Below are 27,563 nucleotides of genomic sequence, written 5' to 3'. Positions count from 1 at the left end.
GTCAAGCGTGTGGTCGTGGTTCGCATACTCTTAAGAAGTAGAAGCAGGGGCATAAGACAACACAGAGTCCAAATCAGATCTGTGTCTACCATTTTCGTTTTGTTAGGCACCTTAGTTTATGGGTACTCTCACACTTCTGCCTTTTGATCATGAATCACCATTGAGGCTCCTTGGTCACCACTGTAAAGGTATTTCCTTTTGTTGTGTGCTTTTCGCTGAAATGATCTTTTTCTAAGTTAGCTCTTTCATTGCCCCATAGCTCATATATTCTGCTTCTGTGATCCTGCAGTTGGGGGTGTATATGGAACAGGGCTATATTTGGGGGAGCAATTACGCAGTCAAAAAGGCTAACTTAAGAGTGAAGTCCATTTCCTCTACGATCTTAGATTCTTCAGTGCATGGCATTGAGGAGAGGGGTGACTACATTTTGATGGCAAGCATTAGGCTGGTGTTTCATATAACATATAACGAGACCTATAATAACTACCATAGCAATCAAAATAATTAATCCAGTTTCTTATATGGAGCACAACCAAGAACCAAAATAGCATTGGGTAACCTACCAATAAATGTATCTAAAACTAGAGAGACAGTGATAGGTGAATGTACCCAAGTAGCTATTTGCTTTCCTCCCCACCCCTGGTACCTTGTTTTGCTTCATCCCTGGTACCTTGTTCTGCTTCTCCTCTGGTACCTTGTTCTGCTTCTCCTCTGGTACCTTGTTCTGCTTCTCCTCTGGTATTTATTCAGGTGCAACATGAGGTATTAGCAACGTCACAAACTCCTCCTTGTTGGGCTTCATTATAACCTTAACAAGAAACTTTCTCTTGGTTGGTATGACAGTCCATCTACAATAACATCAACATTTTGAGGAATCGTAGCAGATAAATTTCAAATACACTTCTCAAGCCAAGGAATACCAAAGCTGAATAGAAGTCCCAGGAGAATATTCATTTCTATTTAAATGTTAAGCATTAAGGTAGCAGGCAGGCATTGGGTCTCTACTCAAGTACTCTCTCAATGCAAGAATACTTTGTTCTACTAACCTGGCATAGCATCTGGGGTCTTAAAGGCTTGAAGGGTAAACAAGTGGCCATCTAGCAGGGAAGCAACAAAGCCCACATGGAAGAAGCACACCAGCCTATGTGATCTCAAGGTGTCAAAGGGATAAAGTATTAAGCGTCAGAAGACCCAAAGCAAACAAATATCGATGTAAATGGTGGGGGGTGGAGTGGAGACCCAAAGCCCATCTGTAGATAATTAGGCATTCTCTCACAGAAGGGTCACAGGAAAGAGCGAGACGGCCAGGGTGCAGCGCAGCACTGATGGAACACACAGCATTCCTCTAGTTCCTAATGCTTCCCCCCCCACTATCATGACCCCAGTTCTGCCTTACAGATCCAACTAAACCAGAGCACTTGCACGGGTACAGATAAGAGCTCTTGACACATGGAATCCAGGGCAGATAAACCCCTCAGGAACAGCAATGGGAGTAGCGATACCATGAAGGAAGGGGGAGAAACGGAACCAACTACAGTGGTGTACAATTCCCCCCACCCCAGTGACACAAACAACAATAACGTGGGTGAAGGGTGCCAGTGGGTGGTGTAAGGTCTGAAAATAATAATTTATCAGGGGTCTTTGAGGCTGGGGAGGGAGGGAAAAAAAGAGAAGCTGATACCAAGGGCTCAAAGAGAATTAGAAAATATTTTGAAAATTATGAAGGCAACATACGTACAAATATGCTTGATAAAATTGATGTATGGATTGTTATAAGAGCTGTAAAAGCCCCCAATAAAATGATTTATTTTTTTAAAAAGAATATTCATTCCCATCTCTGTTTTTGTGGCAGAGTCTAATGGATCTGATTTTTCAAATCCACACTAATTCAGGGGGTGGCAGAGCCAACCTTCAGTCAAATAACTGCCAACTGGGCTCTGTTAACAAAGGCATTTTCTCGAGTATAAGGAGAAATGGTTTAAGAATAGATAAAGACTCAAATAGACTTTCATGCTGGATAAAACTACCAGGAAATGAGACCATGACTCTGTAAGGGCAATAGGGTGGCTGCAAGTAGTACACAAAGTCCATGAGATCAGCAGCGTGCCTGAGGTCTGGTTCATGGTCTTGGACCTGTCTACTTCCATGGTTATCTGCTTGCATGTAATCTCAGCAGACATGAAGTTTGAAGGATGTACATGTTTGATTTACATGTATCCACAGGGCAAAATGATATACTCTTCACTCAGTCACACCTGAAATAGTAGCTTCCCATGGACTTCTAAGATTTGGGGCCTGAAACTACCTACAGGCTGTGGTCAGAACATCTGGAGGCTGAGTGTGGTCAGAACGTCTGGAGGCTGAGTGAAAGGCAGTTTTACCTGTGAGACACAGGTTTGAGAACTGGCATCAGTCCTTTGCAGCACATAAAAGCTGCGTTGACATTGTATGGATTCTTGTAAGTAATGTGACATAGAGCCGAGGGAACCATTGCATGCAGAGACTGCTTGTGTTTTCCAAATGGCAAAGATCCAAGCTTTAAGACACCCAAGAAAGTCCTTTTAGGCTGTGGCACCTCTAGGCTCTCAGTTAACTTGACTAAATGTTACTTTAAAATGCTAGCTTAATGTATCTTTGAGGAGCTCTGGTGGCAAAGGGGTTAAGTGCTCATCTGCCAACTGAAAAGTCCTTGGTTCAAATTCACCGAGAGCTCTGCAGGAGAAAAATGTGGCTATCTGGTTGCTCTGTAGCCTTCGAAGCACGATAGAGCAGTTCTAGTCTGTCCTGCAAAATCCCCATGAGTCAGGATTGACACAAGCCAAGGGTGTGGTTGCTCGGTGATCCATTGGTACATTCTAGCAACCCAGGGAACTAGGGATGATGATAAAGAATGTGCAGAGTACGGGACTGGAAGGATTTTTCAAATTTATTGAGTAACTTGTCCAGTAAAATGCATTCTTCTGCCATTGATGGGAGTACTCCATGATATTAGGTTTTCTCTAAAAGCCTCCTACCTCCCCCCAAAAAAGTGTCAGTTGCTTGGTGATGAGGATACATTTCAAAAGCAGTGAGGTTACTTGCAAGTCGTAGTTATGTCCCATAGTAGCAGGAAGTTGGATGAAGTCTATATGCCATTCCAACCTCAGTCCCAGACGTGGAAGTAGGAATTCTCTTGATGTCCGTCCCCACGCTTCCCGGCTTGTGCCTCGGGCGTTGTGACATTGTGCATAGACTTGTTTGCAGCACAGCAGAAGTTAGCCCACCGATGTCTTTGCATGGTTTGGACCGTGGCTGAGCGAAGGGAATGGATTGTGCACAGCACAGGCACCTGTCGGCTGTCTGGCAGTGTATCTTATTCGACGCCCTTTGTATCTCTTAAGTTTTGGTCATATTTACACCCTTGTACAAACAGGTGCTTGTGATTATTAATGGCCAAATCATAGGACGGAACTCTCATGTTGGGCAGTCTCGTCTTTCAACTCATCAACATAGGTCCAGGCTGAGCAGTGAGCATTTCCTTGAGCCCAAGGAGAACCACCTGTAGTATGTGATGCTGTCTTAATTGCAGACATTTCTAAGAAGAAGGTGTATAATAACTGACTTTTCTGGGGCCCGTTTTATTATTGCCATTAGAGGTTAAAAATCCTCACTGCTTCCAGATCACTCCAAAGTCCTGTTATCTGTAACTGGAGTTAACTCCTGGATGTTTAGATACCGTGTGTACTCGAGTATAAGCTGAGTTTTTTCAGCACATGTTTCATGTGGTTTTTGTGGTAAAATTAGGTGCCTCGGCTGATCGTCAGAGGGCTTATACTCGAGTGCGTAGGGAAGTGATTAGCTTAACGTAAGGCTCTTATCTTCACTTGGGCAGGACACGCTTCAGGAAACAGAGAGCTTTCAAATATATCAGCATCAGTAGTTACAACATAAGAGAATAACCCCAAAAAGACTGTTACAAACGCAGAGACATCTTTATTTAGCACACATCAAAATGTAAAGCTATTGTTTCTTGACATTTTCTCCATCTAGGTCTGTACCCTTCTCAGGGCAATGTCCTGTTTCTCGAACGCCTCCCTGGAACTACCTGTGCTCTTTGGTTTGCACTACATGACAAGAAAGATGGTGTTCCTTTTTAAATGTTCTTTGAAGTTGGAAAGAAAAAGAAGTCTGGGAGAGAAAGAGCAGAGCTATAAGGTGGATGGGGTGAGGCTTCCCAACAAAATTGTTGCAGGGCATCCCTTGCTCGCCTTCAGGAACAAGCAGGCGCGCTGCTGCACTGACAGAAAATCCCTCCGCACAACGGCCCTGGTCTTTTTCTTAGCCAGTGCGGTCTTCACGTCTCCTGAGATCTCTTCCCAATACATCCCTGTGGCTCTGTGTCCTGTGGCCTTCAAGAAAATTCATCAAAATTATCCCTTTGAAATCCAAAAGCAACTGCCATGACTTTCTGAGCTGACCACTCCCTTACGTTGAACTGACCAGCAGGTCCCCTTGGAGTCCACTGCTTTGAATGGACATTTTTTTAAGGTGTCTTAATGGAGCTAAGACAAATATAATAGTGAAAGAATTTGCTAGCAGCATATAAAGATTGCAGAAAAGCGTCTAAACACATGCTGTTTGAAGTAAACCATTGTATGTATAAACTGGAACCCTAGTATCATTACTTTAGACTTGCCCTTGTATGTTCTATGTTGTAAGTGTGGTTGCAGCTTGATAATGCTTCTAAATACCTTTCGAAGTATTTAGTAAGACTCTTCAGTAAGTAAAACAAGACCTGAATCGTGCAGAAGGAAAACCGTGGGCTCAGCCCCAGGAGCACACAGTACTTCAGTCAAATCTGTGCACGCCTAGCCAGCTCTGTCACAGGCAGAGGCAAGAGAGCAGCAAGACTCCGTAGTCGCTGGCCACCCAGATGAGCGTTCAGTTGGGAAGAAAGGAGAAATTGTTTAGAAGTGAGATAGCTGAAGGGATAGGCTGAGTAAGGGCAGGATACTAGAGTGCCGAACGTTGGATGGATGAGCGCGTCTAAACCATTCCCGTAACCATCTCAGCAGTGGCCTCAACCAGTCTGAAAGTAGCTGCAGCTGCTTCAAGAACGGTAGGCGGGCTGGCTGTCTAACGGAAGACCACCGCTGCTTTGAGTGAAGAAATATCGCCATGCCTAGGGAGGCTTAAAGCTGGGGACGTGGTTACAGTTCTGTCCCGTTTCTGACACCAAGTAGTTCTTAAAAACAAGTTCTTTTTAATAAGAGTTTACTCAAATGCAAAGATTCACAAATTTTAAAGTTTCGTTTGAACCTCGTGATTTGTGATGGTCGATTTAAGAGAGCAATGCTGCAGAGACTGTTGTGACGTTGGACACAGCTTACAAGGGCAGCGATGTGGGAAAAACTTGTGGTTTTCTCCTTTCAAAATAGGTGAGATGTCAGTTGATGACAAACCTTGTTCTGGATGTCTGTCAGTTCCCGAACAGACGAAAATGTCGTCTCGTAGTACATTTGGAGTTCATTCCACCAGGTCCGACTGTTAATCAAGCTTTCTATTTAGAGGTTCTGAAAAGATTGCATACCAGTGTGCGACCAAAAAGGCCTGATTTGTGGCAGATGGGGACTCTTTTTGCCACCACGACAACACACCTGTTCAGGCAGCCATCTCAGTGTGGGGCAAAAACCAGCCTGCCCCTCTGTCCCCACACACCTGCCTCATTTGACCTCACTCCGTGCGACCAGTGATTGGACGATGCAGGAGAGGTGAAGACAAAAAAGAACGAGGTGCTGTCAGCCACCCAGACAAATGAATGTGGAAAATGGTTCCAGGAATGGAATCGCAGGTTTAATAAATGTATAACCGTATATGAGTATAAGCCAACTTTTTCAGCACATTTTTTGTTCAGTTTTTGTGGGTAAAAGTAGGTGCTTCGGCTGATACCCAGGTCGGCTTATACTCGAGTATATACAGTAAGTGTAATGGAGAGTTCCTTGAAGGTGGTGAGGTTGTTTTGTAAAAAATTGAAATACATAGCTTTGGGGGGGTGCTATTCTGGTTTGGGGTTGGGGAGAGTACCTGCTCACATGCCTTCCTAAAGCTCATTTATCAAAACTATCTATTGCCTGGGGTTCTCGTCTCAACCTTTAGCTACAGTTTCCTGTTTTCCAGAATCAGTTACTTGCTTTCCACAACACTTTGCATGGTCTCCTCAGAATGTTTCAGAACACGGATCTGGGTCACACAGGTGATTGCGAAGAAGCAGAAGGGGCCTTGGGACAAAAGGAGCCTGATTTAGAACTGTTTCCACTCCTGCGTTGTACCAAGCACCTCCGTTTTGGAAAAGCTCCTTCACAAAGGGCTGGCATGATGAGACCCTGCCTACTGCTCCTTGCTTTGTCCGCACTAACTGCCCTCGTCTCCTCTGGCATGCCTTAAGGCTCCTCAGGCCACAGATCGTTTGTGGGCGTTGTTTCACCTGGGATGCCCTTTTCCCGGTGACTCTTTCTCTGGTCTCTCCAATTAGGGCATACCCCACATTTACAGAGACCTGTGTCCAACTGTTGTGGCACTTACTGTAGTAAGTGTCTGTCTCTCTCACTACTTCCAGCAGAGATGGGCCTGTTACTCACCTTTACCCGCCTTGACAAGGCCAAGCACGAACCTTGCATGGAGTCGGTGCATCATACATATTTATATCCGACTTAGAGCAAGGAAATGAAGATGGACTGAGCCCAGGAAACAGCCTCTGTTCATATAACTGAAAAAGGTGAACGTTAAACCCAGATGTGACCTCAAAGTCCTTGCTCTTCGCGACTATTACTTCACTGTAACAGTGATCACAACAGAACAGGAGCCATCGTTTTATTTAACACTTGTTATGTGCCGGCCAGTCTGCTCAGCATCAAATACATCACGCTGCACCCACGTTGATCATCAGAAAAGGCACGCATCCAGGTCTCAGTCCACACGCAGGCGGCTGTACTCCAGAACCTGCAGACTGGCCCCTTCAGAGCAAACCTCGGTCCCCTCTGGGCTGGTTGTGCTTAATCGCAATCTTTCCTAATGGAGCACGTGGCTGGTTCGCAGGCCTGTAAGCCTTATCTTCCCAGTAGTGTCTGGGTGTTACTTGTAATCTCTTACTAGGCAGGTTTCCTGGCAGTGTGGGGGACAGGTGTGGTTTGGTCTGGCTTTCCATTCATCCAACGATTCAACGTTCTCGGTTCTTGATAGAGCCAGGCCCAGGAAGGGGTCGGTGTAAAGAACCAGCTGGGTCTCCTGCCTTCACATGCATGAGTAGAGATTGGTTATCTTCCCCAGGCCTCCTGACCTTTCTGGAGGGGCAGCAGTTCTTACTGGGAACAAGAAGTTGGGTGGGCATGAAGCAGGCGCTTCTGGCAGTCGAGCTAAGCGTAGATTAGTTGGGGGGCCCTTCTCCACCGCTGAAGAAACTCAGTGATCCGCTGCGTCACAAATGAGAGACACTGTTTCCTTGCATGTCGAGAGGTCCAGGGCTGGTGTCTTCTGCAGGGACATTGCTGAGAAGCCATGCTCTGCTCCACTCCACTCCCCCTCAACACCAGCTCTCGGGCAGGATGAAGCACCAGTTTTCTGTTCCTAGGGACACCGTGTCTGTGTTCCAAGCTGTAAGAGTAGAGAAGGGGTAAAAGGAAGATGCTAGGTAAATCTGTTCCCCTTTTTAAAAAAAAGTTTTAACAACGTTACCAAGGCCTACTCATGATGTGGAGGGTAAATCAGACGAGTAAGATTCTTCAGATGAGTAAGATTCTGTGACCTGTCTGTGCTATTTACTTGTCCACTCATCAGTTGGTGGACATTAGAGTTGCTTCCACCTTCTGGCTGTTAAGGATGATGCCACTGTGAACAATTATGTGTAGCTTAAATACCACCTCCTCAGACGTCTTTGCTGCTAGGGGGAAGTGGGCATGACACCCGGAGCTGGCCAATATGCACTAGAACGGCTAGATTTGTCAACAAATCTGTAGCATTTGATCTTTAACTCAACCAATATTTGCCCCCCTGCTCTGAACCAGGGAACCAGGTGTGCTGCAAAGCTCAGCTTCAGCCCTCAGTTTTTCATCTCCCAAGGATGGTGGGATCCCTGGGGACAGCAGCTGTCCCCGGGCCTGGCCTGACTTGCTTTCTCCCCAGTTTGGGAAGGGGTCTGGCACTGTGGTATTTCTTGGGCTTTAGTGCAGAGCAAGAGGGACCTTGACTAGCCTTTCAGGGCCTTAAGCTTCACCTTGTGCTCTAAATCCACAGGAGAGCAGCTGAGAATGAGGTCATCCGGGCCACCAATTGCTTCTCTCCCTTTGTTAATCCCTGTAAGCCTGCCGTTCGTAGGCATCCCACCCTGTGAGCTGTCCTGCTACCTACTTGTGACATGACGTTGAAAGGTGAAGTGTGGAGATGCCTGCCTCTCTGAGATCTTCCTGGTGTTCATTACTGTGGGGCATGGCAGCATGCTCTTTCATCAAGCCTGACCTGAAAAGAAGGCACCTGCTCCCTGACTCCGTAGCGTAGCCGCAGGGGTTAACTGTTAGAGCAACAGTTCCTTGTGAAGAGAGGGCGGGTTAACAGAGTAACATTTCCTTGTGAAGAGAGGGCAGTGGGGAGCCTTCCTTATGCTAGCTCTTAAAGGAGAGTGAATGTTCTGACCCTTGAACAGCAGGTCAGTCACAGCGAGACATGGCACAGCTAGCTTTGGGAGGACTATATAGTTTATACATATCTGGCAAATACTTTTATTTCTGCTCTGTTCTGTCATTCCCTGGTCAAACTCTTAGAGTATTTTTAAAATATCCATCAGTCTCTCACAAATCTTGACTTTGATGGTATTAAGGGAACGTCTACGTGTACTTTTTTTAGAGAGCTCTTATTTAAAGTAAGGATCCTTGGTGGCCCTGTGGTTAAGCACTCAGCTGCTAACCAAAAGGTCGGAGGTTTGAGCCCACCTAGCAGCCTCACATAAGGAAGACCTGACTCTTGTACAGATCACAACCAAGAAACCTTCTGAGACCTGCCTCCTCTGCCCCGCAGGGTCGCTAAAAATATAATAAAGCGAATTCTAATTTCTCCTTCTTGGATGGGTGAGCCTGTCAGTGCTCCACAGAGGTGGTTACTTGTACAGACCCCTGTCCTAAGGGCACATGGGCGGGGCAACCCAGCTGCCTTACATGCTGGGGGTAAAGCGAAGGCTGACCTCCTGGGACTGCCATGCATGTTTCTCTGACAACTGCTCCGTGGGCGCCGGTGATGACAGAGCCCCACGCAAGGCTCTTCTGGCCTGGGCTCGGCCCTGGCTGCTCTAGGACAGGGAGTAGCAGGAAATGGAATCTGCCCGGGTCACGGAGCTCCTGAAAGCAACAACGCAGGGTCTGATGAAGAGCAGGTTCATCCTGCTATTTCGCTTCCCTTCAGGAAGGGCGGGGCAGGGCTCTGATATGAAGTATTAGGTTTCACATCTGTTCCAGGAATTATCTTCGGCATCAGTCCATTTTTCTTTCAAGCATCCCACGGAGGTTCCCCCTCCCCGCGCCCCCGCGCCACCCCCACAGTTGATTTCATGGCCATAGAACAGCTGACAGGCTCCCTGGAAGATCATCTTGTCATTGCTACAGCAGGAGAATGAATCTTTTAAGTCTCCGGAGTTGGAACGGGGGTTTCGAACCAGTTCAGCCCCATGGAGTTATGTTCAACTGAGCGACCCCAAATCGGCCCCAACCGTTTTTAAAAAGTGAGTGAGCCAGAGAGGGACAGAGGATGGATCCAAACCCTGCTAGAAACTTAGTCTCCTGCTCAGAAAACCAGAGCAGCGTGCGTGCACGTCGCGTAGCCTCCAAATCACTCGACTTGACTGTTGAAAACAGCAGGGCCCAAGTCAGCCAGCCACAGGGACACGGTTTTGAATTTGTGTCACTCTCCACAGGCCTGGCAGTAATCTCGTGTCGAGTCAGGTTCCCAAAAGGGCTCACTGCCTCTTTCCAACGTCCCATTCCTGTTCATGCTCCGAATTCCCCACTTCTTGAAAGTTCAGATCTGTACCAGTGTCAGGCCTATGGCTGTTACTGGGCTGGTTGGAACCAGTGTGAACCCCGGGTGAGAATTTCTGTGGGTGAGCAGCCCCGGTTTGTGCTCTTCTTCAACTTCAAGGATAAAACGTGAGTGGCGTCCCCACAGTGTGTGATCATGGGAAGAAGACCCAATTTAAAATAAGAAGAAAAACCCAGTCACAGCTTGCCTCTGTAACTCTTTGTATGATTGTGGGCGAGGCAGTTACATAATCTGGTGTCAATTTGTGAAGACGTGGAGTCCAGCCTGTCAATGAGGTCGCAGCTTGATGGCCTCATTTGGAGGCGCCACGGAGATCAATAGCTCCCTGGAGGCCAGATACACACAGACTCTGCTTGGCATTATTCCTGATGACAAGACACATGGAGCTACACTAGAGCCGTGGAGCTGGAGAAGCCACGTGGAGACCACCATGCCAGCACTGAGATGCTTCCACTGTCACTGGACCCACAAGACTTTTCACCCACTGGTCGGTGCTCTTCCTGCATTCAGCGTCTTTGCATTTATGAGTGTCTGTGAATGTGTTTCTCTAGTCTACCTAGACTAACACAAATCTGGGAAAGTCACCAAAGCTCCTCACCCTTAAGATCTGATCCGTGTTTCACAAGGCGCGCTTCCCACAAAGTCTTAAAGAGTCAACTGCATGGGTCTTGGGAGAGGGTCTTCCTTGGTCGGTCTGGTCGTCTTCGTGGGTGGGGAGAGATCCTTGCGTGACCTGGGGCAGTCTCTGCCAGGCCGCATGGTCAAAGGAATCCTATGGGTGCCGCGTAAAACCTGAAACTTCTTTTAACTCTCATTAAATTCACTTGGATCACGAAAAAAAAAAAAAAAAAAGAGTCAACTGCATGTGTGAAGTGCTAGTCCCCGTGTACTCCCTCACACCGTGTGAACCTGAAGTCTTGGAGGAGCCTTTCAGGAAAGAAATTTGTTTGGGGCCCAGGGTTTCTCTGAGGTATCAGACCTGGTACCCTATTTTCCTATAGCACTGATTAACATCTGGATACTTTGAGAAATGAGGTACAACTCCAAAATGTACTAAATGCATTGTCTATCACATGCATTGTCCACCAGCCAGTTACAGTAACTGCAATATCTAAATCTCACTCCCAGGAAGAAGAAAAATAATTTCATTTGTAGCAAAGTGACTTCTAGTTTGGGACACACACACACACACACACACACACACACAAACTTAAGAGCCAAAGCAACTATTCAGGCCAACCTAGATGTTAGTAACTGGAGTTTTAAAAAAGGGTTCTGGAACATCTGTTTTCTACCTCTACCATTAAGAAGTTTAGCATCCTCATGTGGCCTCTGGTGCCTGGTGGGAATTTCCTATGCATAATTAATTATGATCAGCACAACATTTGGTGTACCTGAAGAAAAACTAAATAAATCATAAGGTCCCTAACCTATAATTCAGAGAATGAACATATTAAAAATCCGAATTTTGGCAAATGCTCCTATGTATTTTTACTTAAATGTCCTCTGAGAAAATGAAGAGGGCAAGAAAATCCCAGCAGCAGCACAGGAAAGCGTGAAGCAGACGATTCAAGCAATCTTAGAGGTCTGGTGGCAGAGCGGGTTACACACGGAGCTACGAACCAGTAGGTCAGCAGTTGAACACACCAGCCACGGCTCAAGCCTTTCTCCTCCACAAAGAGCTGCAGTCTTGGGAGCCCAAGGGAGCCGGAGCAGCCCATGGCTGCCCTGCAGGGTTGCTGAGAGCTGAAACTGTTTCAGTACATTTGCTTTTGTTTGTGTTAGTTTGCGAGTGGAGCCAAGTTACATTAAGGGTCAAATATATTGTTTCATTGTACTTGTTGGTCGTTACCACTAGAGTCTAATTCTCCCGGAGGGAGGAGGGCTTGTGCCTTTCACGTCCATCCCTCCAGGGCTGGGGTGCCACAGCCTTTCAGCGCATGGATACTGGATGCAAGACCAATTTCTGCTGCTGTTTCATGATTTAAGAGTGACCAGCTAAGGCTCTGAAGAATGTTCAGATCAACTATGTAGTAATAATTACATGACTAACAGTGACTACAAGGAAGAAAATGTTCTGGAATTGAATATGGTGACAATTGTACAGCACTTCTTCTTTAACTATTATTACTTTGGGGGGGGGCTCTTAACAGCTCTTATCACAGTCCATCCATCCATCCATTGTTAACAAGCACATTTGTACATATACTGCCATCGTCATTCTCAAAGCACTTTCTACTTGAGCCCTTGGGATCAGCTCCTTGTTTTTTTTCCTCCCTCATGTACCCTTTATAGATTATACATTGCTATTATTTTGTCATGCTTTCCACTGACTGAGTCTCCCTTGGCCCACTTTTCTGTTGATTCAACACTTCTTGATATGATGGACTTATCAAACTGTATGACATGTAGATAAAATGGGAATAAAAATTGTAAGGTGACCACTTTGAAGTAGGTTATGTTTGCTGTTGTCGGGTGCCGCCGGGCCAGCCCCAGCCCGCGCCCCCCTGTGCAGGACAGCACGGAGCCCTGCAGAGTTAGTACCCCCGTGCCTGCGCCCATTGCAGATCATGTTGGGAGCCCCTACATTAGGGAGTTTAGAACCTGTCTCTAGAATTCTTTTCTATTCTCTGGACTTGCCTTTTTTTTTTTTTTGGGTGAATTGGCTTAGATTTACAGAGCAAATCAGTTTTCCATTCAGCAACTTAGATGCATGTCGTGTCATGCCATTCATTGCAATCCTTGTAGTAGAACTTCCCTCACTTCCTCTCTGGGTTTCCTGTTTCCTTTTCTCTTTTCCTCACCCTTCTGAATGTTGTCCTTGGGTCAATGCCACCCTTTTGCTCTCAGCTGGCTGATGTTCTCCAGTGTGTGTACCTCCCAGTGGTATTGTTTCCCTAGAGACCTGCCTAGTGCTTGGGATGTCAGTCCTAGACCCGACAAGTGGCAAAGGGTCATCAGCTTGGGAGTTCCTCCAGTTTTGACCTGGCCAGTAAACCTGATCTTGAGGATTCAGAGCTTGGCTCCCCATCTTCGCCCACTCTCTTCAGGCTTTCTAAGGTGATCCTTCTGGGGCCCTTGGTGGCGATGGCCAGGCACGGGCTAGTTCTAGTCTCGGGGTAATGGAGGTGGACGTTCACATGATCCAATTGTCCATTGGGCTCATTGTCGGAATCTCTTTCTCAGTGCCAGCCCTGTGACACGCTACTGTGCAGACTGGGTGAGAGGTCGCTTAGGGAAATGTCGGTGCCTTTTTTTATTTTTTGCTTTTGCCATCAGGCAGTCTCAATCTTCAGCCCTCGGTGGCTCAGTTACTTGTGGCAGAAAGATACACCAATTCTCATTTGTTTGTGAAGTTGTGTAGCAGGGTTTGAAGCAAAGAGAAACTTGATCTCAGTTGATAGAGGGGAAATGAGCTCAAGTTGCTATAATACTCGTTGACCGAAACCATTCTAGTGAATGCCCGCTTTTCTTTGTTAGTAGGTGAAGTTACTGGCCGTATTTGTTACCTATTGCTGCATAACAAATTCCCCTACAGCTTCACCATTTGAAACAAGATGCATTTAGTATCTCTCCGTTCCCCTGAGTCGGCATCCAGACTCAAGTGTCAGGAAAGTTGTGGGTGGCAGACTCCAGACTCGTCTGAAGGTTAGACTGGGGAATCACTTCTCGGCTCACTCACGTGCTTGTTGGCCGGCCTCGCCAGAGGGCTGCCTCCCTACCTGGCAGTGCTCTCTGGCAGTGTTCGGGCTGTTAGAGGTGTGTCATTAAGCCTAGTGCCCCGACTGCCCGAAACGGGAGGGGATCACTTAAGAATCATCTCTTAAAGGCTGCCTGCCACCTTTGTTCTTTCTTTTTTAAAGTAATTGGGGGGGGGGGGAGACATATTGACACTTTCTACATGATGCTGTCTAGCCACCATTCTGTGAAGCTGTATGATGTGGAAATAAGAAAATGTCACCCGTTAGTTAGGACAAGATTTCCTAGATTGAAGAGAAGGGTACAGTGAGTCCAGCACAGTGTTTCTCAACGAAGGGCGCATAGTGACAATGGGGGTGAGCGGAAGAGAGGGGGACGTTTAAAGTCTATTCAAACTGTAACTTTAGGTATGAGAACTGAAAATACATGCATCGTTTGAATAACACAAGCTACTGAAAGTAAAACTAAACAAAATCTTGGTGAATTTCACAAAAACAGTTGAGAATTTACTCTTAACCTTCATTCTGTAGTTGTTCATAGGCCAAAAAAAAGAGAAAGAAAATAAACTATTTGGTAGTCGGCAAGCGATGGGGACAAACAATGGAACATAACACCACCTTAGAAAATCAAGCGAGGAGTAATAGTGGGTGATGGGCTACAGGTGTGCCTTTGAAAGAATTTGTATGAAACAGCACACATTTTCAGGAGCCTTTAGAAAGTTACTGAGAAGAACGCTACAAGCAGAGAACTGATGAACACAGACTCAGAGGACATCTGCTTTGTGGTGATAGGCAGCTGGCATCCGATCCCCGGTTTGTACACCAGAATCCGGGTGGCTTCAGCCTCTAACAGTAGTAGCACTGTCAGCTTGACTGCCTTATCGTTTGCTGTCTCACATCAAGAGTCCGTGGCAAAGCTGTCATGACTCCCACCCAGGGTTAAAACAATAGCCAACAGCCCTCTCTCTGGTCTCTTCACAGATGCCAGCATGAGGCTGGCGTTAACCTTTCAGAGCACTCTAAGGTGTAGCTGCAGCCCCACACGTAAAGCTGGGCCTTTAGCCCCTCCTTCCTTGGTACTGTCTTCTTGGGGGGGGGGCTTTATTTGAAGAGAGGAAGAAGCTGTTTCCTGTTATCTCCTGTTTTCAGGATAACAAGATGACAGACTGGTTCTAGAGGCCTGTTTCTGTTTCCTTACCAGGGAGGTGGTGGGGCTCTCACAGGATGACCCAGACTAAAGAGGTATCTTGGAATTTGAATAGTACTACAGAAAGAGTTCCCTCGAAGCTGTTACTTATGTTGAAATGGAATAATTGCTGAGAGATATTAACTAAAACATGGAGGAAAGCAACATGTAACTTTACAGGAGCAGTGAATTATTTAACGTAGCTCTGCTAGCCAGAGTCTCTTAACTCCCACCAAACCGACCTGTCCCTGAAAATGGGGGACGATGCTGATAGGATTCACCTGTGAGTCATTGTGAACCCAGATCCCTGCTGGTTACAAAAGGAGCCCTCTAGCAGGAGGAGGGATCTCATTGCAGCAAGTGCAAGGAGTGCCACTCAGTGTCCTCTGCCCTCCAGACAGGAGCTGCTTGGTAAGCTTCCTGGATCTGTGTCTCAGTGACAGTCTTCAGAATGCGTTTGGCTGCAAACATCAAAACCCAAGTTTTACGTGGCTCCATAATCAATGTTCGTGAGCACAGCACTCAAGTGAGCAAACTGTGTGTTGCACTGGGAAAATCTGCTCAAAGGACAGTCCCTGAGAGGTGTTGAAAGCAAAGCTGCCATGCTGAGAATTAAGGTCCACCTGACTGTAGCCCCGGGACTCTCAGTAGCCTCGGCAGTTAGAGGCTGCACAGTGACTAAGGCTGAAGCAGAATCGAGGACAATGAATTTCGGTGCCAGCAAAGAATGTCGCACCATGGTATACAAGAAGAACAAACGCACTTCTTCTGTCTTACAGGAAGCTGAGCCGGCATGCGCCTTAGAAACAAAGGCAGTGAGACTTCATCTCACGTGCACATGTTAGGAGGAGGGAGCGGGCCCTGAAGAAGGAAAGCATGCTGGGAAAGAGCCTCCATGAGACGACCCAGCACCGTGGCTACTTCCTAATGACTAGGAGGAGGACGGTGCCGGGCCGGGGGGTGGCTTGTTCCATTGCACACGGGGTTGCTGAGAGTCAGAATTGACTTAAAAGCCCCAGAACCCAACTCACTCCTCAGAGCGAGAGGAATTCATTTACTCACATGGCGGGAAAAGGTGAGATAAATCTAAGAAGTTCATGTGGTCACTGTTTCCTTTCTCTAGATCTGTCTCTGCCTCACATGCCCTCTCTCCATCTTTCTACTTTGAGTTTCTCATAGCTTTACTGACCCTTCTCCCCACCTCTCCTGCATCCTACAAGGTCTGCTTAGCAAGAGGGGTATGTGCTGGGCCTTCCTCTTCCAGCTTAATGATCCCAGTGTAAAAGAACCCTTTCCTCTTTCTAGTTCCGTGTCTATAAATTCTACGGAAAGATTTTGATTGGCTAGGCTTGGGTCACATGACCACCTTTTGATGCAGACGGATCAAAGGAATGAGAAATCTCACCAGGTGTGGTTCACCTGTCAACCTTTGTGATCCAGAGGGCATTTTTAGTCTGGCCATCACTTGATTAGACTAGAGGAGCTTGAGGGGGGGGGCGCAATTTCCCAAAGGGAGTGAAAGGATCTAAAATGAAACTGAGGGAAGGAGGAGGCCAGACGGACAGAAAGCAATAGAGTTCCCATGTTCTCTCCTCTTAGAGCCACAGCGTCTATTGGAAACGTGTGGTTCGATGGAACAGTCCATGTAGTAGACACTGATCAACACTGAGCATCACTGAGTGGCTTTGATACAGCGTTTAAAGGTTAATGTGTCAGGATTAGAATTTTGGGGCTCGGGGTGTCCAGCTGTGAAGCGGGGTAATAATTCAGATTATTAGGGCCTCGTTGAGGCAGAGTGGAGGATACAGGCCTTGCTCATGGAAGGTCGCTGTCTACGTGAGGTAGTCCAAGGAATTAGACTTCGTGGATACATGACTTTGGCCCTTTTCAGTCCCCTAGAATAGAATCTACTAAAATTGCTCGGCCTTCACTCTTCTGGGAATTAGAAAGTAAGCCTTCCTGCTCAGAAGGATACTCAAGCTCACGTTGCGTTTAGCATGTTAATTGGAACAAATGCGACACTGCTCATTGGAAATTCAAAAGGCTTCCCAGGCGGGCACAGGAGCTCGGGCACTTGTGCCACGTGGCTGCCTTTCGGAACTCCTCAGGGCGGGGGCTGCGGAGCAAGCCGTGCAGCTGTGCCGGGCGCTCATGTCACCAGGCAGGGTTTCGTGAAAGGGATCATGCCTCCGTGCTGGCGCCGTGCCGGGAAGGTGAGGGAGCAGCAGGTTGGCCCTCGCGCCCCAGCTGTCCCTTTCTGCTGGTGTCACTCAAGATATAAATAAATGGACTCCTCCGCTTCCTTCTTCCCACACCGGGACGTTGCAAGGCCTTCGCCACAAACCCGAGGGGCACCGTGTAGAAAACCTGTTCGCTTGGTGGTTACGTCCGGCACCAGATAGCGCAGGAGATGGTTGCAGTCGCCAGGTGACAGAGCTTGCGGCCCGCGCCTGCCTTCCTGGCAGGGAAATGCTGTGTCAGAGGGGCTGGGGGAGCTCGGCTTCTCTCCTTCAGGCAGCCAGTGGGGGGGCAGGAAGGACTCGAGGCTGGCCTGGTCTCGTGGCTGTCTGCAAAAGCAGAGTCTGTGACCTTGTCGAAGCCCTTTGCTCCCCAGGATCTCACTGCTGTTCACCGCGGCCCCTCCGCCGATGGAACATTGACCGAGCCGCTCCTGGGCACACGTGTCCATTCCCAGTGCCGGCTGCTCTGGGCCCCTGCTCGCCAAGGATGGAGCGGGGGATGTGGGCACATAGTGGAGAGAAAGTGCAAGCCAGACACACTCGGGTGGGCATTTGAGTGGCCCCACACACCAGTCCTCCGGGCGACCTTCGCCCTCAGAATGAACCCGCAGTGTGCCCAGGCGCCCCTCTCGGGGCGTGTTACCCTGGGAAGTGCGATACAGATCGCAGGGTTCCACTCACGGAGGCCCTCAACAGCTGCTCTCTGCGGAGCAGCCAGGTCTCGAGGCCGGAGGGAAACCAGACAGTGGTCAGGCCAGTGTTTGACAGGAGGCTCAGCTTTGGAAGGGGAGGTTTGCCATTTTACCTTGGTGTTGCTTGTTGACCTCAGAACCAACCCGGTAGGCTGGGTGGCTTGATGGGATGGAATGGCTGCTCGGGGCATGTTGACGTCCTAGGTCCCTACTGCTCCCTGGTCAGAGAAAACCACTCAGCAGCCCCTGCCAACCCCTCCCTCCACTGGTGATGCCCACACCAGGACACAGAGTAGGCGCCTGCTTCTGGAGCCCCCGGGTCATTCCAGCATGGGCTCTCGCCACCCCCTGTGGAGGCAGTATCCCCCACTTTGGGCAACACTGGCATAAAGAGACAGTGAGACCTATAGCCATTTGAGGGGAGAAAAGGGGGAGAAGTTCCGGAGTTGGGTGTCCGAGTGAAAGGTTGGCTTCAAAGGGTGAGTTTGCTAAAGTACAAAGAGCGAGCTGGGTCGGGGTCTGAGCCTGCTCATAGAGGCCGTGCGGCAAGCCAAACGGTGCTGTCTTAGCTCCACATCCCAGGCTCGGGTCACGGAATAGAAACGAGGTTAAACGCCGTCGAGAGCAAACATAGGGTGGTGAGGTGCGCGGGGCAACAAGTCAGCCCCAAGGTGGGATTCCCCGAAAGATGGGATCCCAGAGAGCTCATCCTTTCCATGTAAAGATCAACTAGAAAAACACCTTCTCCTCCAAACCGCCGCAGGCGCTACGGAACCCCTGTGTGCCCTAAACCTTGGTGCTCCGTGGCGGAGTCAGTGACACGCCCCTGGGAATGTACCATCCCAGCTGACCCTCCTGTAAACTGAATGTGGTCCCTTTCCTACTGGAAGACTGAGATTAAGGTGATCCTTAGCCAAAGGGGGGTGGGCGGGGACCCTCACTACCAGCCAGTCGATTCCAGCTCATAGCAGCTGGTGGCATCGTGGGTTATGCGTTGGACTGCTAACCACAAAGTCTGCCGTTCGAACTCTCCAGTTTCTCCAAGGGGGTGAGGAAGCTTTCTGCTCCCGTAAGGATTTATGGGCCACCCAACGCCCACGCAGATTGTGTGTTGCTGGCACTTTGAAAACCCAAAGGGGCAGTTCTCCTGTCTTAGTGACCCTTAGCTGGTCCCAGACCCAAACCACCAAGCCTGTCAATAAGTCGATTCCTACTCAGTTGACCCCACAGGACAGTAGCAGACGCCTCATCTTTCTCCCACGAAGCATCTTGAGGGTTTGAACGGCCGACCTGGTAATTAGCAGCCCCGTGCGTAGGCCATTATGCCACCAGGGCAGATTCTTTCTATATGACTCCTTCTTCAACCTAAGCCTCAATAATTCCAACAGGTAAAATTCCTCTTCAGAAACAGGAAGTTCCAGATTCAAAACCAAACACGGACACACGACACATGAGGAAAAGCAGCACACGCAAAGAGCAGATACTGAAGGCACCCAGAGGGTGCTGGAGGGTGAGCTACAGGATGGTTGTAGCACAGAACACCCACGCACGCTTCCCCAAGCCCCGTGAGCGAAGCCCTCCCAAATTAATGCGCACTTAGATGTGATACACAGAGCACAAGCAACAAAAGAAAATTCAGATAAAATGGGCATCATCAGCTTTTTAAAACTTGTGCTTCAAAGGGACACCGTCAAAAATGAATCAACAACCCAGAGAATGGAGTTTATGTTTTGTTTTGTTTTTCAAAGCAAATCTGAGAAAGGACTGGTTTCTAGAACACATGAAGAACTCTTAGAACTTCCTAATCGAAAAGACAATCCAGTTTGTAAATAGGCAAAGGACGTGAATAGACATTTCTCTAGAAGGGCACACGAATGGAAAGCTGCTGCGTATCATCAGCCATCGGGAAATTCAAGTCAGCACACAGGACGCCCTCGAGGGTGGTGGCCGTGAAAGCAATCACTGACAAGTTTGGGCGAGGGTGTGAAGAAATGGGGAACCCTTGCTTGCTGTTAGTGGGCATGTCCTGGTATGGGTCGTGATGGCAACCTTGGAGAAGGTTTGTCAGCCTTCAAACGTTCCCACACGGCGTTACTAGCACTGTGTTGACACCGACTGTGCCACATGTACACCAGGTGAAGCGGCACTGGCACTCCCAGGTGGATGATGAAGCTTCGGAAAGTTGGTGGGAAAGTTTCCATTTTCATTTCATTCTTCCAAGTCGGCTCCCCATACCCAAGAGAAATGAAAACCTATCTGCAGCAGCGCTTATAGGTGAAAGTTTTAGCGGCGTCATAACCAGTAGCCTTGAGGTGGAAACAACTTACAAGTTAGCTGAGGAGTTTGTAAATAAAGTGGACTGCCGTCACCCAGAGACGGTGTGTTCAGCATTTCCCAAGTCGAAAAAACTGAGCACTTCAAGCCTTGAAATGCAGTGTTGAGGGATTTTATAGAGAAAGCCGAGAAAAGGCTTGTACACTGACGCACACTGCAGCGCTAGTCACGTTGGCTAAAAAGTGAAAGAGAAAAGCTCGTGCCTGTCCACAAACAGACAGATAAACAAAACATGGCGCATGCATATCACACAGTACTATCCTGTCAGGAGGAGAAGGGTGTTTCGACCCATGCTACGGTGTAGATGGAGTGTGAAGACATTGAGTCGAGCCAAATCAGTCAGTCACAAGGAAAGCATGATGTGACCGTACTTCCATAAAAAGGGAAGAAAAGACAGATGTGTGTCTCTGTAAAAGTCAAAGCGATCAGAGGCTGCCAAGGGCATGAGCGGGGCAAAGGAAGGCTAACGGTGATGGGGAATCGCCCCGCAATCACTGCAGTTGTCTATAACTTGTCCACTTACAAAAATTGAATCGGCGAGAATGATGAGGGCAATGACTGTACAAATGTGCTTTACACAATGGATGTATGTGTGGATTGTGATAAGAGTTGTATGAGCCCCTAATAAAACGATTTTTAAAAAAGAAAAAATTGAATCGGCAAAAATTAGGATGGTAGATACAGAAGGGCTCGAAAAGATGGGTTGAAAAGTCCATTATTATTATTTCCTTATCTTTTACTTTAATTTCTCTGCAAGCTTTTTGAAACCCCTAGTTTAGGTGGTTCAACCAGAACAAGAGCAGTTGTTGGGGTGCTCTGCACAGCCAAGCATCTCGTGGGACTTGGCCCCTTGGTTTGGAGCTTACCATCATGGTTTCATGGGACAGTTAATTGGTTTAATCACGTGCTTTCTGCTTCTGGTCTACCTCTTGTTTATTGTGTTCATTGTGTAGTGCCTGGGATCCTAAACGTGTGCAAGCAGCCATCCAGGGCATACCAACTGGTCTCTGTGCCTGGAGCACCAGAGGAAGGAGGAGAATCGGAGAGTTGTAGTGTTGCCGTTGTCAGTTGCCTTCGAGTCAGCTCCGTCCCACAGCAACCTCCGGCACAACAGAAGGAAACCCTGCCCTGTCCCACGCCATCCGCACAATCGCCTCCATGTTGCACCCACAGTGTCAGTCCAGCTCCTTGGCGGCCTTCCTCTCCTTTGCTGCCCGTCTACTTTACCACACGGAGTCTTCTCCACGGACTGGTCTCTTCCTGACATGTCCCAAGTATGTAAGACAAAGTCTCACCATCCATGCCCCTAAGGAGCACCTGGCCGCACTTCTTCCAAGACAGATGTTTGTCCATGGTACTTCGAATATTCATCTCCAGCATCACACTTCAAATGCATCAGTCCTTCTTTGGTCCTCATTATTCAATGCCCAACTTTCACCTACATATGAGGCAGTAGAAAATACCGTGCCTTGGCTCAGACCCACCTTAGTCCTCAAAGTAACACCCTTGCTTCTCAATTCTCGAAAAGGTCTTGTGCAGCAGATCGACAATGCAGCTCTGATCTTCATCTCTCAGCGGAGGCTTCCATGAGCATTGAGTATGGAACCTAGCAAGACAGAGGCCTTGACCACGTCTATCTTTTCTCCATTTACCATGATAAAACCTTTCGGTCCAGTTGTGAAGATGTTGGTTTTCTCTAAATTGAGTTATAATCCACACTGAAGGCGTCAATCCTTGATCTTCATCCGCAAGTGCTTTAATTCCTCCTCAATTTCAACAAGAAAGGAGGCAGTATCTTCATATCACAAGTTATGAATAAGCCTTCCTTCAATCCCAGTGTCACTCCTTTTCATAGACGCCATGTTTTCTGATGATTGGCTCAATGTACAGATTGACTAAGCAGGGTGAGAGGATACAGCCCTGACGCACACCTTTCCAGAGTTTAAACCATGCGGCATGCCCTTGTTCTGTTCACACAACTGCCTCTTGGCCCATGCACAAGTTCTGTGTGAGCACAATGAAGGGTTCTGGAATTCCCATTCTTCTCAAGGTCATCCACACAGCCAAGTGCCTTGACATAGTCAATAAAACCCAAGTAAACATCTTTTTGGTATTCACAGCTTTCAGCCAAGATCCATCTGCCATCAGTAATAATATCCCCTGTTCCACATCCTCTTCTGAATTGGGCCTGAAAGAATAGGGCAGGGGTTCTCCACCTTCCTCATGCCGAGACCCTTTCAGACAGTTCCTCATGGGGTGGTGTCCCCCCACCCAACCATAAAATCATTTTCCTTGCTACTTCATCACTGTCATTTTGCTACTGTAATGAATCGGGTGGCCCCTGGGAGAGGGTCGTACGACCCCCAGGTTGAGAACCGCTGGGATGGGAGGGAGATAGGACAATTGTGGCACGTTGGTGTGTGTGGCTGTCCTTACTGAACATTTTAACCAAAGGTCCCATAGGAAAATTTTGGTGAAAGCAGGGAAAACACAAAGCAAAATGCCAACTTGTTGCGGACTTTCTGGAGCCACAGGAGGTAGGTGAACCTCTGAAAATATTTTCTTGAGGTAATCGTAAACCTTAAACCAAAAATATCCCCTGGAGTCATCTTAAAAGGCAAAAAATAGCTTAACAAGTTTGAAAAGTCTGCCTTCTGCATTGTGCCCTTTTAAGACGACCTCTGTGGGGTCACATTGCAAAGGGAGCGAGAGAGAGTGGAACCTGAGGAGGCGGTGAGCCTGGGTTGACAGGGAGAAACAGCTCCGAAATGGAGAGGAAGGACGGCCGTAAACTTGAACTGATGTCTGACCTCAACAAGAGCAGTTTTAAATGTAAAGAAAAATTCACGTATCAAAGGAATTGATTCAACCATTTTAGGAGGTAGCCTAAGATCATGAGCCGATGGATTTGAAGGAAGAAGTTCAGTTGACACCGACGGCGTTGTGGAGAAATCAGGCTTCGGGAACTGATGGAATCCCTGTGGAGTTCTTTCAAGAAGCGGCTCCGTCACTGGAAGTGACCACGTATCTGTGCCAGGAAAGGTGACCGGCAGCCACGCGGTCAGCCACCTGGCAGGGAACCATATGCGGACCCCTTCAAAAGGAGAGCAATCCAACGAAAGGCAGAAATTAAGAAACAGTATCACTGACTGTGCTCCAGGACGTTTAAACATGATTGCAGCAGGCCATCCAAGGGAACCGCCAGCAATTCCAGCTGGGTTCCGAAGAGGACCTGGAACAAGGGCTCTCATTGCTGACGTCAGCTAGATCTGGGCTCGACTGAAAGCAGACTATTCTAGAAAGAGGTATGCCTGCGTGGATCCGAACACATTCTGGATAACACTGCCAAGTGGGAATTCCAGAACCGCATTCAAATGGAACTGGTACTTAGACCCAAAATCAGTTCTTTGACCAGACAAGAGGATTGCCAAGGAGTTGTACCTTTCGCCATACTTAACCGGTCTGTGTGCTGAGCAAGTAACCCAAGCAGCTGAGCTGTGTGAAGAAGAATGTGTTACCAGGATTGGAGGAAGGCTCGCTTAACACGCAGGTGACAGCCTTCCTTTCCTGAAAGCGAAGAGAACTCCAAACCCTTACTGATGAAGGTTAAAGGCCATGGGCAGCCTTCAGTCTGATTATGTGTCACCATAGAGAAAACAGAGTCCTCCCAGCTGGCCCGGGAGCCAGCATCGGGAGAAATGCAGAAACGATGGGGTTGTCAGACTTCATTTTCCTTGAATCTGTAGTCAGTGGCATCAAGCAACAAATCCACACAATGGAACATAGTTCAGTCATAAAAAGAAATAGAACTGCATCTTTTCCATTTGGCGAAGATCAAGTGCAAGAGGGAATGGAGCCCTACTGACACATGCTCAAACTAGTCAAGCGCTCCTAGCCAACCAGAGAGGACCACATATCGTTTCATCCCGCCCACCCGACATGCCCAGGCCAGGGCGCTCTGTGGAGACGGGAAGTCGATCTGTGGTCACCAAGGCTGGGGGAATGGGGAGATTGATGGTGATGGCTAAGCATCTGTGGGTTTCCTTTTGGAAATGAAGCTATCCTAAACCTTATTGTGATGCTGGATGTCCTAACAGCCACTGAATTTTATCATCCAACGGAAGGATTGCATGATACGTGAATCACAGTTCACTAACGCTGCTAAAATAAACCAACTCGGTGGGGAACGGGCAAAAAAACGTGCCCAAGCATTTCACATGTGCCCATTAGAGAGCTGACGAGATTGCTTGCCCAAGCTCCCTCCCACACCAGAAACTGCTCGTTAAAACTCCAGTGGGCTGCGCCAATCCCCTGAGTGCCCGGTGGGCATTGTTTCGAGAGGTTGACGATGTAAGAATTTATGACCCAGCAATCCCGCTCTTCAATGTCTACATATTATATATATGTATATAATATATATGTGTATATAATATATATTGTGTATTATATATAGAGAGAGAGAGTTTTACGGGACGTTGTGACTGCTCTCGTAGATGACCCCAGTCCGCCGCTAGGAGAGTGTCGTGCTCGCTGCGCCTCAGTGTGGAATTGTGGGGTCGACAGCCAAGGGGAGGACACGAAGTTGGCGGGGAAATGGGAGCTGAAAGACAATGGAGCCTTCTCACAAGATTCGGGAAGCTCCCTCCTACGCTAATGTAGTAGGCAAAATTGCTTTTTGAAAAACGACCTAAATGGGATCCAGTAGATAGGTCATCCCAAATAGGAAGAGGGGACAGGATTCGTCGGGGCAGTGAGTTTGTTGGACATTAAAGGGAAGGAGGAGGAGGGAGGATAGTTACACAGTGGAAGAATGTAATGTGTCTCGGAAATGAGTCTCGACGTTGTACATGATGAATTGATATGTTATACTGTATGCCTTTGATACTTACCCTAAAGACAGATGTTTAGGCGGGGGACGACAGATGGCTACATGCTAAATTCAGGGCCATCAGAAGACGAGGCTGTGGACTGGTCTCTCAGAGGCTTCAAGGTTAATGGTTGCTGAGCATGAAGGCATACGCGGTGGGCCGAAAGCACAATAGGATCAGGCAGCAGGACATTGCGGGAAGGTTTGGAAAAACACAAAAGCCTATATAGAAGGGGTGGTCCATGTAGTTGGATGGTTATCCGTAATGCCGACCGTGTTTCCGGCGAAACTCGGCATGGGTGGCAGGCATCTTCTGTCGACGAGCTAAAGGGACGGATTGTTTCCATTCTGGGAAAGGAAACGCTGAGCAGTACATCCACGGCGAAAGGAGACACCCGCCCCTCCCCCGGTGTCTAACGAACGTGGCTGAAGAGTGTGCTCCACTGGCGTGAACCTCTCAGCATCTCCATCCCTCGGGGATGTGTCCTGAGCCACACGTTACCGCCCGTAAGTCGGGCCCTCATTTCAGAGACTGAGCGGTCACCTTTGTCGTTTCAGATCCTGCTCACACTAAATGATGAACCACACTTGGAGGAAGGACCGACACACCCTGATCCTGGTCACATGGCTGAGAGGGCTACAGGGGTGCCACCGTGTTTGGGGCGGGGGTGGGGGCTGCCCCAGAGTCCCCAACGTCTTCCAGCCCATATGGTGGGAGGTGGTTGCCCATCAGCCAGGCCAGCCTGTGGCTGGGACGACGACTAAGCAAAGCAGCTGGTTTCTGTTGGGCCTTGGCCATGGGGACGTCACTGACACGCTTCCCTGCCAGAGCGCCTGTGCATCTAGACTTCCTTTATTACCCCCTCCCCCCCGCTCCCCCAATCCTGCTTCGGCCTGTCCTGCTACCGAACAGAGGCGATATAAACCAGTGGCTATTTGCATTTGGCTTCCGCGTCTTTTCCAGATTGCAGTGTTAAAGCTCTATCTTCTCCCCATCACCTCCTACCAAAGACCTTCATCCCTTTCCAGAGGGGTGAGGGGAGAGGGGACACCCCCTCACCCACCCTTCGTATCGCCAGGGACTTGGTCTCAGGGTCCAGCAGAGGCACTGCTGACCGAGGGAGCCAGGGTAAAGGCATCCTTTGGAATTACTAATTTCTAAGATTAATAAAGTAATTCTATTTTTAGTTCCTTTTTTTTCCACCCGCCCCCCATTTTCTAATTTCCCAACCTTCAGGATTCACAAGAAAGATGGGAACAAGACCAGCTCCTCATTTCAGCACACCAGGCATTTTGGGAGCGTCATTTTCAGAGTGTGAACTATAAAGAGATAGTTTACATTCACATAGTGTTTTAGCCAACGGTGGGGCAGTTACTACTCCCCAGGGGCAGTTCCCACACCGCAACGGAGGAGCCTGGGAAGTCCACATGTCTCCACGATCAGGCACACGGCAGGCAGGCTGGCCCATCCTGCGACTCTACCCATCTGCAGTTTCCCTGAACTGCTCATCAGACGGCTGCGCTGGGGCCCATGCTTGCTCTCCTGCCTGGCCTTCTACACTCACGCTTCCTCACCAGTCCCACGTTCTCCCCTGGTTTCTGCACAAAGAAAAAGGCTGGAGGTTTCTGCGAGAAAAGGCCTCTGAGCCCACTGAAGAACTGACCACACTGCTTTGGGGAGTTCATGGGCACGAGTGCAGGCGCTGAGATTTCGACAAGATGTTACAGACCCAGAATCGGAATCCCAAAAGAAAACTGGCCCCAAAGAGGCAGAGAAAAAAGGACTTGTTTAATTACCATCCGATGCTTTGGGCAGATTGGGGCATTTGCTGCTTGTGAGGGATGAGGCCGAGGCCAGCTGGCTGTGGGGAGAGGAAAAGATGTATGCCTAATGCTCTTGGGATTTGGGGGCTGCAGTTTGAGGCGCATCTTCGCTGTTGGCTCGTTTGGTTGTCAGCTGTCAGAAGACAACTAGGGTATCTCGGTGGCGTCCTGGTGAGTAGACCTGACTGGGAGACCTTCCTTACGGACCTGTGAAAACGAGCATTGTGCTACGAGCCCCATAAGAGAACAGTTAGACCCACTCGCTGGAGGGCTTGGAATCACCTAGTAACCAATCACAGCGGTCCAGCAACCACTCCGCCCTGATCCTCAGGGAAAGGGCTCACTGCGGGCACTTGGTACTGTGTAGCTGCTAAGACCGGACTCCAGATCCTTGCTTTCCTCTGTAGGAGCAGATGGCCAGGCCTTTCTCCCGTGGAACCCTGGTGGGTTCAGGCCTATCAGGTGGCAGCCAGGCACCTGCCATCCCGTGAGCATTTGTGATGGATACACCATGGTCCACGCTTCTGCAGTGCCTCGTAAGGGGTGTGGGCCGGGCTCACTGTGCCATCAATAGGACACATGGTATCTGAGGGGCTGCACTGTCCCGGGGGAACCCCGGGCAACACACCTGCTCGATGGTTCACTGGTATGAACCACAGGCCA

The 27,563-nt window shown here is 48.5% G+C and overlaps 1 protein-coding gene across 7 annotated transcripts in view; it reads left to right on the top strand.

The window, feature by feature from the left end:
- TTLL5 (tubulin tyrosine ligase like 5) overlaps window positions 1-26,263 on the top strand; it is a 272,493-nt gene extending 246,230 nt beyond the window's left edge. For 4 of the 7 annotated variants that reach the window (XM_075531000.1, XM_075530999.1, XM_075530997.1 and 1 more), the window contains exon 34: window positions 25,635-25,806. In XM_075531000.1, the coding sequence (XP_075387115.1) occupies window positions 25,635-25,654 (20 nt within the window). In that variant the 3' untranslated portion in view covers window positions 25,655-25,806. Of the gene's footprint in view, window positions 1-25,634 lie in introns of all 7 variants that reach the window. The other 3 variants (XM_075531002.1, XM_075531001.1, XM_075531003.1) reach the window with 3 other exon arrangements.
- Window positions 26,264-27,563: the final 1,300 nt, after the last annotated feature.

Source organism: Tenrec ecaudatus, chromosome 14 (genome assembly GCF_050624435.1).
Source record: "Tenrec ecaudatus isolate mTenEca1 chromosome 14, mTenEca1.hap1, whole genome shotgun sequence".
NCBI classification, from domain to species: Eukaryota; Metazoa; Chordata; class Mammalia; order Afrosoricida; family Tenrecidae; genus Tenrec; species Tenrec ecaudatus.
Note: the sequence above shows the minus strand (reverse complement) of the source record. Positions and strands in the feature narration are given on the sequence as shown.